The sequence below is a fragment of the Megalops cyprinoides genome, chromosome 3 (genome assembly GCF_013368585.1).
Source record: "Megalops cyprinoides isolate fMegCyp1 chromosome 3, fMegCyp1.pri, whole genome shotgun sequence".
Lineage (NCBI taxonomy): Eukaryota > Metazoa > Chordata > Actinopteri > Elopiformes > Megalopidae > Megalops > Megalops cyprinoides.
The window spans coordinates 51,267,229-51,280,104 of NC_050585.1; the positions used below are offsets into that span (position 1 = coordinate 51,267,229).

The 12,876-nt window shown below is 41.6% G+C and overlaps 1 protein-coding gene across 1 annotated transcript; it reads right to left on the reverse strand.

The window, feature by feature from the left end:
- Positions 1 to 9,769: 9,769 nt before the first annotated feature.
- Positions 9,770 to 11,176, reverse strand: LOC118774574 (succinate dehydrogenase [ubiquinone] cytochrome b small subunit B, mitochondrial-like). Its single transcript, XM_036523926.1, has 3 exons — positions 11,167 to 11,176; positions 10,967 to 11,117; positions 9,770 to 10,110 (listed from the first exon to the last, which is right to left on the reverse strand). Exons 1-3 carry the CDS (start codon positions 11,174 to 11,176, stop codon positions 9,945 to 9,947), a joined length of 327 nt encoding a protein of 108 aa, XP_036379819.1. The 3' UTR covers positions 9,770 to 9,944.
- Positions 11,177 to 12,876: the final 1,700 nt, after the last annotated feature.

Here is a 12,876-nt window from a genome sequence, read left to right on the forward strand (position 1 = left end):
GCTTACTTTTCAACTATTCCGCAATCCTTATTCAACTGTATTGCTTTTCTAATTTTCAGTGTTTTAAATATAAACAGCAGCTTTGGTATATATAATTTCAGATCAGAACTAAGACCATTTCATTTAATTGCTGCAGCGGTCACTTTGTGTAGGGAAGATTTTCTTGATAAGTATATTTGCACATAAACTGGTAAGTCCATTTCATTGAATTTTTTTTCAGGTCTAATAAAAAGAAGCCTAGCATTAAAAAACTTTTGTAAGGCATATTTTATTTACCCTTGGTAAATACAGAATGTTGTTTACTAAGGGACGCACTTACAAAACTTGCAACCTAAGTGTAATGTGAGTTTTTTGTAAGTCCCACTGAATAAGAGCGTCAACAATATTTCAATGTTAAATAATGACATGTTAATGTTAATGTAATATACAGACTGAACGTGGAAGTGTGATGACTAGTGAAAGTACTAAAGGGAATCAGATACAAGCTAAAAAGTGTCACCACAGTGCCAGCATTATGTGCTATGCATTTTATCTCATTTTGTTTTTGTGAATTAAAAATAAGAGACAATCGTTTGTTAATTTCTCTTTGCATATACAGTAAACATGTGTGCTTTCTGCTGTTAGCCATACAAGGAGGATTGATTGGATGCAGCAATGGCCCGTGCAAATGTTTGATCATATACCACTGTAGCTTCAATATCCTCAACAAAATATTGACTTTAAGTTTTCAAAATAGTAAAAAATTAATTCAGTCACTAAATTAACCCTTAAATAACAAAGCATGTACATATATTTTAAAAAAAATCCTGACATAGATTTTCAAACCTTTGAAAGGGTTTTCTTTACAACAGAGATACTAAAAAATGATTAATTCTCTAAATAAACACATGATGTTAAAATGAGCAGAAGTTGATGGGCACATTCACAGATTCTCATGCACACAAAACTGATGTGAAACTGATGGAGAAAAAGAATAATTATTGCAAGGGTTGGAAAAACCCAAGCACTGAATCTGTACACACTGTTTAAAGTAGCATGTAGGAAGATGTTCAGATATGACTTTCTGGAAAGATAAACACAGTTGACTACATAATTAAGATTAACAGCTAATTAGCTACCAGCATAGACGTAGAAGCATGAAGAAGAATGTAGATTAATGAATGTTTCTAATTATACAATGTCAATGATAGTGGACTCTTAGTAACAGGATCAGTCAGCAGTGGCTTGAATAATGAAGTGAGGGAACTTTGATTTGAATCATTTTAAAAATATAATGATATTAATGTAATCACTTTAATGGCAATTTTCATGCACTTTAATTTGCCTTCAACCTACACACATCCTTTTGCAGTGCTGGTAGTTCTTGTCCATTTGCTGTAGGGCCCAGCTTTCAGCATAGCTTTTCTTCTGAAATATGGCAAATATCATTCTGCCATTTTCTTTTTTTTTTTAGGAGCCTCCTTTGCCTGACATCATCAAGGACTCTAAACATGAAGCAGTGTTCCTTCTACAGCGAGTACAACCACCAGACTCAAGGCAGAGCGTCAAGTATAAACTGGAGTCTGCTAAGTGGCCACGGTGGTATTTAAGTTTTGATGACTCAGCTGAACCTGCAAGACTAATTCTCAGTGAGGTTGATGATGAGGTGGTGAATGAAAGGATTATAATCACCATGACATCCGTGACACATTATGCTAACACTTAATACTAAATATAAAGTCATCCACTCTACCTAAAAGGTTTGAGAGACATGTAATATATGCAGATATATGCAGCCCATCTTTTTAGATGACTCAACTTTGCTGCTTTTGCTGGTTTTTTCTTTTTCTTGTTGCTACTCCCCAACCTTCATTGTACATTTGTGTCATAATGAGATGCAAATCAAGGACTCCACTACTACACAACTGTCCTTGATAGTAATGATGTACGTGTTGAGTGGATTGCTGCTGTTGTGACAGTGATATATAGTATAACTATATATATATAAATAGGCCATTGCAGATTAGAGCCCGACCGATAAATCGGCGTGCTGATATTATCGGCCAATATAAGCTATGTGGAGAAAAATCAGTATCGGCGTTTATAACGGCCGATAAATGACAATTAAAAAAGAAGCAGAGAGACGGAAGATGGATCCTTCAACCATGTTATGAGTGTTGTCATTGCGTAGTTTGTTCACCAGAGGGCACATTGCAACTCCACTGTTGGCAACACACGTGTTTGGAATGCCACAAATCACAACAATCAGCTGACCCAAGCAGAGTCCAGCAGAGTAGCCTATGACTGAGATCATCTGTGTTCATGGTAAATTGATAATTGTCACGTGAAATACATTACTTAAAAATTAAAATAAACATCCCCATCACTTCTCTTAGCCTAAATAAGCCTGACAACATTCATGTCAGCCATGCCTGGTTTTGTTGCAGTAACGTGAAAGCCGGTACCGTCAGTCAAACATCAAAATTACATTTAACTCTTTTCCGCATATGGTCACACCGGTGTGATTAGTCGTTTAGCGCATATGCTAAAACTGGTGCAATTAGAACACTAGATTGGAGAAATTCTAGTATAGTGGACTTTAACTAATATAGCAAATACTAACTGAAAACTATGAGAAGCTTAATAACACTAATGAAAAGATAACTAACCATGTAATGCGCGCATAGCATAAAAATAACTTACGTGCAAAAAGAGTTAAACCAGAGGGGACACGTAAATAAATGTAAGCTTAACAAGTATCTAACCTGGCTTGGTAGCCAAACAAAGTTATGTAGCTTCTCTTTCAAATGTGTAGTGTGAAATTCGAAAGTCGCAAGTCCTCGTTGCAGACAGTCATGTATTAGATGCATTCAACAGCAGCTTTTATTCTAGGTCACTGTATCAGTTTACTGCGTAGTTTAAGATGGCATGATTTTTTTTTAACTTTTTTGTATTTTTATACATTTGACTCTTATTTATCAAAACTGTAATATATTTTGTTGTACTTTTGTTCAAAGTACTATTTATGACAATAAAACAAGTTTATTTTTAAAATGTATTATGTCATGTTATCTTGATGAGGACTCATAAATAACTACGCATAACAAATGTTAGGGAAAATCTTAATGTTATGTGTTTCTGAAAAAAAAAAAAGAACAAGAAGAATACCGGCTGATATACCATTATCCGATTTTAAAATCCTCAAATATCGAAATCGGTATCGGTCTTAAAAATCCGATATCGGTCGGGCTCTATTGCAGATTCAGGTATTAAATATTAGCTTCTTGTGGCTCTGTCACGTTCTACAGTAGGCCAACACTGCATTTCAGCAAGTGTAACGGGTGGTCTCTTGCGTTGTGTTTTAATATGATGTTACGTGGGTCGGCGAGCGAGCGAGTTTCGAACCGAGGTTCTTACTGCTCGCTGCCAACCCCTTACAGCCAGCGTCGTTGCCAGTTGAGCTAAAGGCAAATTGCCGTTAGCCTGTCGGCGACAACGCTACTTAACCAGGTCTCAGAGGGAGTGACGTAGCCGCTGCAACCACTCGGCTACCTGCTACCCGCTACCTAAGGCTTTACGCAGGACTCACACGAGCTACTTCAGCTCCGCTACACTCACCCCCCTTTGACCTCCTCTGACTCCTCAGCGACCACTGGCGGCCAAGCTGTGCTTTAGCCAGTGATCCGGGTCACGGCACCAATGTAACGGGTGGTCTCTTGCGTTGTGTTTTAATGTGATGTTACGTGGGTCGGCGAGCGAGCGAGTTTCGAACCGAGGTTCTTACTGCTCGCTGCCAACCCCTTAAAGCCAGCGTCGTTGCCAGTTGAGCTAAAGGCAAATTGCCGTTAGCCTGTCGGCGACAACGCTACTTAACCAGGTCTCAGAGGGAGTGACGTAGCCGCTGCAACCACTCGGCTACCTGCTACCCGCTACCTAAGGCTTTACGCAGGACTCACACGAGCTACTTCAGCTCCGCTACACAAGCAGTAGATTAAAGCTATACTCCAGTACATAAGCTATACTCCATATTTCAAGTAGATTGCCTGTAGATTTAAAAATTTGTCAAAAGAGGTATTACAAATTTAATGTTTTCCTTTCATTTTAATGTTTGCACTGTTAGGAGACAGTTTTGTGGAATGGCATAGCGTTTGTTCCGGTGACACGCGATGTGTATTCGAATACAAACGCTGGAGACAAGCGATGTGTATTTGAATACAAAGCGATGTCGCTACACCCGACCGGAGCCAAACGGCGCCTCTTGTGAACCCTATGGAGCCAATTAGATTACAGGGCTCAGGAAATACCCAATTAGAGAGGGAGCTGTTTAGCTATGCACAGCTCCGTGAGACCAATCAGAAACAGCACCCCTGCTGGTTATCATAACTCATATGCAAATGTGACTGCTATTAACTGTATAAAAAATGAACTGAATTCTATACCTGTTGAACTTCTGCTCAATGCTGATGTTCCCACGGCCGGCTGTGCTAATGTAACGGGTGGTATCTTGCGTTGTTTTTTTTTTTTTTTTTTTTAATGTGATGTTACGTGGGTTGGCGAGTGAGCGAGTTTCGAACCGAGGTTCTTACTGCTCGCTGCCAACCCCTTAAAGCCAGCGTCGTTGCCAGTTGAGCTAAAGGCAAATTGCCGTTAGCCTGTCGGCGACAACGCTACTTAACCAGGTCTCAGGGGGAGTGACGTAGCCGCTGCAACCACTCGGCTACCTGCTACCCGCTACCTAAGGCTTTACGCAGGACTCACACGAGCTAATCACTTCAGCTCCGCTACACTCACCCCCCTTTGACCTCCTCTGACTCCTCAGCGACCACTGGCGGCCAAGCTGTGCTTTAGCCAGTGATCCGGGTCACGGCACCAATGTAACGGGTGGTATCTTGCGTTGTGTTTTTTTTTTTTTTTTTTAATGTGATGTTACGTGGGTTGGCGAGTGAGCGAGTTTCGAACCGAGGTTCTTACTGCTCGCTGCCAACCCCTTAAAGCCAGCGTCGTTGCCAGTTGAGCTAAAGGCAAATTGCCGTTAGCCTGTCGGCGACAACGCTACTTAACCAGGTCTCAGGGGGAGTGACGTAGCCGCTGCAACCACTCGGCTACCTGCTACCCGCTACCTAAGGCTTTACGCAGGACTCACACGAGCTAATCACTTCAGCTCCGCTACACTCACCCCCCTTTGACCTCCTCTGACTCCTCAGCGACCACTGGCGGCCAAGCTGTGCTTTAGCCAGTGATCCGGGTCACGGCACCAATGTAACGGGTGGTATCTTGCGTTGTGTTTTTTTTTTTTTTTTTTAATGTGATGTTACGTGGGTTGGCGAGTGAGCGAGTTTCGAACCGAGGTTCTTACTGCTCGCTGCCAACCCCTTAAAGCCAGCGTCGTTGCCAGTTGAGCTAAAGGCAAATTGCCGTTAGCCTGTCGGCGACAACGCTACTTAACCAGGTCTCAGGGGGAGTGACGTAGCCGCTGCAACCACTCGGCTACCTGCTACCCGCTACCTAAGGCTTTACGCAGGACTCACACGAGCTAATCACTTCAGCTCCGCTACACTAATAAACTTCCTGTCTTTTGCTACGAACATTGAATCCGCTTCTTGTCGTAACGAAACACTTTTTGGTGTCCCGGACTTTTACTAACAGCACCAACTGCTAGGAAGTGTGTGTGAAAGTATACAGTCAGGTGCATATTAAATCGTCTTGCCACCAGGTCAGGCTGTTCTCTAGACGGAAAAGACTTATGTCAGCCTCTAGCCGGATGCTCAATCTTCTTCAAAGTACATTCGCTTCCTGCAGGTGCCTTATTATATATGGCTGACACTTTCACAAAATCATCTAACTAACAGTGAATGCTTCTGATTGAGATTTTCTTTTAAATTTTAATGTATTAATATGCATGTCTTGATCTCATCTGACTTTGACAACACATAATCACAGTAATTGTTTATTAAACTTTTTGCAAAAAAAGAGAAAGCTTTGCTTTGATTTTATATCTTTGAACTTTTGTTTTGAGAAACACGAGTGCCCCGGGTGGTGGTTGGGCTTTATGTTTACTGGCATTAAAGCAAGAGACTGAGAGGAAGGTGAGGGATTTGTTTTAATGCTTTTACGCTGTTGCTTGGTCTGATTTTTCCAGACAAGCTATCATCAATTTCTCAGCTGAACTTACAAGGGGAGGTAGGAACACACTGCTCAGTACACACTGTGTAATTCTGAAATCTACTGAAAGAGCAACCTTTTCATACATCAGTTATTAGCATACATCTTAACTGAGTTTTATTCTTACCCAAACAGTGTCTAACTGTAAGACTGCCACGGTAGAAAACCTGTTTTCTCATGCATTCCTCTTCGGACACACATTAAAAAATTATATTCTTGGCCCAAGTACCCTTTGTTTATAATGCATCTCTGCCTCACCGCATCTGTGGAGACAGAGACAGGTAATCAAATTAAATTAAATGCAGATAGAATCATGTAAGTTATTGTCAGTGTGTTTTGAAGCTTATGTTTCACGCTCTAGCAGAAAGAATGAGTAGCCTTCATCTGAATCGTAATCATTGTATGCTTTAATTAGCCCACTACAGTGGCATGACCTCAGGCTGTAAATAGTAACAGCAAACTAGTAATTATGCTCCTGATTGCATGGGTGTGGGGAAAAAAGTAATAAGATCTTTCATACTGCAAATCAATTTTCTGCCATATTTCAGTATTTTTAAATGTGACACATACTGTTTTCTAGATAAACACCATGTAGGTTCTTCACCCAGAAAGTTTCAGAATGCTGAGTGTAAGGTGGGAATGGGAGACGCCTGACAACATACGGACTGTGGCACACTAAAATAAGGGACTGTTGCTCAAGTAAGCATTCTTGGGCCATAAAAGACAAGGAATGTGTCCCCGCTCCTCCACACCAAGGAACTATACGACAGGATGGGTCACCAGGGGGTAGGGAGAGTCAGAGGGCACGGGATCTTGATGATCCCAAAACTCTCAGGGACCCTTCCTCCTGACCAGTGGTGAAATCCCAACCTGCAACTATCAACTATTATGACTGCATATTCTGTTTGGTTCAAGGTACACATGTCTTGTTTGGTCTCATTTTGATCCATACAATGCGAGTAGCAAAGGGGTGATAGTTCTATAACAGTAAAGGGTCTCCTAACCCTTAGTCTAAAAATCCGCTCAGCAAGATAAGAGAATGAACACTAATGCACATGCCCCAAATAACGGGACAAGAATAAACACCGGCACCAATCAATAGCCAGATAAAGACAAAAACCTGGTGGGGCTCTGTCCATGACCCCACCTCATGTGCTGACCAACTCCTTATGGTTTGGGTATATAAAGGGAAAGATTTCTTCACTCAGGGAGCCCGTCAGAACGGCCTCCTGCGCATTCAGCGTATAGCCATGTCACTCCGTGTAGGGAGCCCGTCAGAACGGCCTCCTGCGCATTAAGCGTATAGCCATGTGACTCCGTATAGGGAGCACCGTTAGCACGGACTCCTGCGCATCAAGCGTATAGCCACGTGACTCCGCATTGGTAAGCTGTGTATATTTGCCATCATTTGCACTTTGCCATGCTGTTTACTGTAATGCGGGAATTTCTAATTGATTGGAATAATTTTAATTGGAACAGTTTGGACTAATAAAAATATTAGCCTTAACCTTTGTTTGTGATTTCTCATTTGGCCATTTCTAACGACGCACGTAGCAGGATTCGAGGTTTTTCCGTATGTTCTTGCCGTACCGCTCGAAACACACTGATACTTACGCTCATAGTCAGTCTTAAGTATGGCACTATTCTGACGAGTCTGCAGTCCCTAGGTGGGCCGCCTAATGTATATTCTATAACTTAGAATATAATACGGCAGCGAGTTATATTAAATGTGCTGGTACGGTATCCTACGTCGTGGACTATGTAGCCTGATCACCTACAAGCCAAAGCGAACTAAGAATTCCTGGGATGCTAAGTAGAATTGGGAATTGGGGAACTAAAACGCAGGTTAGAACAAAATGGAGTCAGATTTGAGATATTTGATAGGCAGATTTTAACATCACTACTTCCAAAGACGCAAACGCACGCATCTGCCTTCAACAGCCACCACTTCCCTCATTGGTTGTGACTGGCTGTCCTACATGAGTATAAATTATGTTTCATTTTTACAATACCCTGTGTTTTAAACTTTTCTGTACAGTGCGAGTGTGTGCAATTTTTAAAGTTTTTTTTTACTTCTTTATAATGGCACACATAATGTTATTTCAGCTAGAAGTTATTCTTGCCATTCTATATACCTAATCTATGCATTGATGTTATAGGCTTGCATTGCCACCATTGTTAAGTTACACTTTGCTCTTACACATGGGCGTCAGTTTGTTTTTAAAAGTGCTGGGGACAATGACGGGTTCCACGTGTTCACATCTTCTTAAAGTGGTGGGGACGAAATGGACCACGACAAAAAATGGTGGGGACATGTCCCCAGCGTAAATGACGCCTATGCGCTTACAGGAATGGGGTTCTGGTCAGCGTTTTCTTGCGCATAGGTGGTGAACGTGACAATCACAGAGCTGTGGTATTGTAGAAACACTGAGCTCCAACCCCCAAGGCATGCACACCTTATTTGTCATTTGTAAGAATTATTTACCAGTGGCAGGAGTGAATTACTAATAGGTGTGCTGGTCAAACTTACCAATGATCTTGTGTTTGTAGAGTCCAGCCAGCCTCTGCCTAGAAATTCAGGGTCATTGTCTTTGTGAAAGATTTACTAAAAGAGTTTGATCATGTTTCTGTAAAAACCGAGGACATTCAACCAAAAGCTGTCCTCCACCCCACACAATATTTTCTCATTAATTACCACTGTATATGTTTTGAAATGTGTATAATGGTGTATCGGCCCCTTTTTTAATTTGACTGCTCCTGTCTGTTTCTTCACTAGACCGTTCAAAGTAGAGCTACATATGTGTAACAAGTTACTGTGGATATTTTCTGATATATGGAGTATATTCTAGCATGAAGCAAAACATACATTTAATGTTTTATATTTCATTGCGTACTATATTTTCATTAAGGCTGATGATGGAGAAAGGAATCATACTGAATTTAGTCTACTGTAAAAGAATGTACGGAGCAGTCATCGCAGTCTAACATATATGCATTCAGACAGACAGTTTAACGGGTTAAAATGAAATCCATCAAATGCATAGAACAGTCAATAGGTAAATTATATTTGGTAACAGAATTTGGTAGCAAGCAGTTTCCATCCATTTTTACTGTGTCAGATACTTAGCAGCAGGAACATTAACACCTTGTGAGTCAATTTCTACCACTATAGTCACACTATTTGAGGTTGTCAGTTAAAGCACAAAAAATCTCTAAAAGCCATGTAGTGTGGCATGCGAGTCAGTGGCACAAATGGCAGACCTCAAAATTCACTGTGGCAGCCTTCATATGTAGTGCAAGGGCAGCTGTGTGGAGCATGCTACAGTTTGATTATGTGCTGCAGGGACAACGCCAAAATGTGTGCTGTAGAAACTTCTACACAAAAAGTTCAGAAGGCCAAATCTGGAGGATCAAATGCTTCCAAGAAGACATCAGTTGACAATGACAATCGACAAAGTTTGGAAGCCACAAATGGTTACAAGAATATCACACTAAAACACCAACATTAAGAACATTAATTTTTTTTCAACACAGGGGACTGCGTGTGCATATATATATATATATATATATGGGGGGTGGGGGGGGGGGGGGGGGGGGGGGGGGCACCCAGTGAGGGTGACTCCTTCCCTAGCCACTGCCAGAAACAAATGTGCAACTGCATTAATTTAAACATTAACATAAAAAAGGATCTGGAATCAAAATCAATTGCAATAATAATGTATGGAATTTACAATGATACCCTTAAAAGAATAAAGAGCTGAAGCCTGACAACATGTCCGACCCCACTGCTCTCAGCCTAGGCGCTACAAGCCCCACAGCAAGGCCACAGCCTTGCAGATTCCCACGTCCTGGTAGTTGAAGTAGGACAGGCCGGCGAAGGTGACTGCTGATACAGCAAAAAGGCCTGCGTTAGCCAGCTTGATATTGAGGTCTCCGTGGACGTAATCCGTCACTACCTGACCCAGTCCCCTGTAAACAGGAAAAAACACAACACGAGGTAAACTATATGTATCCATATGATAAAGATTAGCACAATTCATTCAGGATGAACAAACAGCTGTTTCCTAAAAATGCACGAAGGGGAAGAATTCCAGAAAGTGGTTCATTACGAGTAAAATGAGGGGCTGCATGACTATATAAATTGGGCCCGGATGACTTCTCTGCTTAAGATGCCTTCTTGTTCTTGTTTTTGTTTTCTTGTCTTCTTGCTTTGTTGTCCTTTGCCAGGTTGTAGGTCTTATGATGAAAATGGGAAAAAAAATGACTGGCATTTTTTGCAGAAGATGGCATTTTACTGCATAGACCTGAAAACATCCAAGTTAATTTTTATACCAAAAACGGAAAGGATGCTCTTTTTGTTGAATTTCCAAGTAAATACCAAAAAAGTGTATTCCAAATTCTCTTTTAATAACCATAAACCTAAAAATAAAACTTAAGCGAAACATGTTTAGCATCTTCAATCCTCAGTCCCCTTTGCAGCAGAGTTCTGTGTCTTGCCTTCCATTTTACAGACACACCTGCACTGATCCTGTGACCATCAGGAATAACAAATTGAAATTTCATACATTCCAGGTATGGCCTTAATAACAGACTGGAATTGATGTAGGTTTTTTCATTTAAATGTACCATGATTATAGCACAATTTCCTACAAACAAAACCAGGCAGCTTGTCTTAAAAACATCTCCTGAAACCCAGTCAGACAATTCAACAATATGTACGTTCCTTTATGACCGTACACACAGGAAGTCTGAGTAGAATCAGAAGTAACCACCCCACATGTTGCAGATAAAACATTAAATCCGAAGGCGCCTGTGGGTTTCTTACCAGTGGCCGTGCAGGGTGAGCGCGGCTGCCATGGAGTAGTCCAGGACAGGCCCGGGGTACATGTACGCGGCCGGCACCATGCCCAGCAGCAGTACGCTCAGGGCTCGTTCCCCCGTCCAGTGCAGCGACGCGGCCCTGGAGCCCACTGCCGCTGCAGGGCAGAAGGAGTCACGCTGACGTTAGAGCTAATGAGCAGTTACACGGGAACATGCTACACCGCACGTTCGGCAGTGCACGGGCGGCAGTGTAGCGCAGCGGTTAAGGAGCAGGACTCGCAACCACTGCTGTACCCTTGGGCAAGGTACTTAACCCAAAATTGCCTCAGTAAATATACAGCTGCATATATGTGGATAACAAGGTTTACAAAAACCTGTAACTGATGTAAATCGCTCTGGGTAAGAGCGTCTGATAAATGCCAAAAATGTAATGTAATGCATGTCTTTTGGGATGGCCTCAGACTGCAACCCAAATGTACGTTCTTCATAATCATATAGGAGTAAAGTCAAGACTGGTAGTGTACAAAGATGATTTGACCCCCATGCGCCACTTTCAGGGTAACCCACAGGAAGCAAAGAGGGCACCCCTGCGTGCAGCACTCACTGGAGTGGGACTGTGACATGTGGATTTGGACCGCCGGCGGTGGGGGACCATCCCGGTTCTTCTTCTGGGCGACCAGAGCTCGGGCAACGAGTGCCCTGCTGAGAAACAAGGCTGCCGTGTGGGGAAATGACAGAGAAGCCGGTCATTACTACTCACAACTTTAGCCAGACATCATTAAAAACAGCATACTAATAAAGCCCCTGCAAATAACAAGAGATGTACATACACTGTGACACAGGCCACATGTCACCAAAAAGAAAGAGACAACAGGACCCTCCCCCAAAACAGAACAAATGTAGCCTGCAGTCTTTGTTCTGATGTTTTTTTTTCTTTTTGTAAACCCACATGCCATACACAAGCGAGCAGTATGTGTCCACATTGATTAGCAAGACTACATGTCCATCACTTTTAGAAACATGGCCAGCTTGCAGAATCCATGTTATTATTACCCAAATCATGACACATAGGCCTACTGAGTTTCTATTTGCCAGATAGCTTTACATGCATGACCAAAGGAGAAAAAAAAAATCAATATGTGTATCAACTATCAACTCGATGAAACAACTGATTAGACAGACACAAAAGAAATATCATGGCTAATAAACTAAACAGCAAGGTAGCTTCATAAAATTACAGAGCAGACTCCAACTAAACTGCAAGGCAACGTAATAAAATGGAAATCGATAATTTAATGGATTTATTTAGGCTAATCGGTTATTTAATTTCATACGAAAATAACCTAACCTAACTAAAATTAATTTAGTTATTTAATGTGTTTTTATTGTATTACTTTTGTTACCTCCACCCCTAAATCACGTTATGAGATGCGATCTAGAGGGATGCCACAAACTCGACGGTCGATTATTGTGATATTGTTTAGCTGCTAGCAGGCTTACTAATAACTTGCCTATTTGGTGTCCTCTAAGACTTACCTAACCAAAGACCTATGCTGTCGGTCCAGGCTGCCTACACCATCCGACCCAGGATTAGTTTCCCGAATGTAATCATAACCCTTACTTTAAAATCGACATATTTTATGAATTAGCTAGCTGTCTAGTTATCTTAAAATTACCAATATGAACTTGAACTACCGTAATTAGTTTACCTAACGTTAGCTAGCTAGCCATGTGCCACTTTTCAACATAAACCACATGCCACTGAAAAACACAATAATGAAAAACACAAAGGATCTGTTTAGTTTAGCTAAATATTTAAAAACACTTACATTTTCCGCCTCTTTGACAGACAGAGCTTATCCTTACAACACCCGACATGCTGAAGCTAGCTGGTTGGCTGGCTAGCTGGCTAGC

Bases quoted from the DNA above. Each gene is read 5' to 3' on its own strand.
- LOC118774574 (XM_036523926.1), bottom strand. The intron at 10,111-10,966 runs GTAAGAAACCCA...TCCTGTTTACAG, and splicing joins CTCACCCTGCACGGCCACTG to GGGACTGGGTCAGGTAGTGA.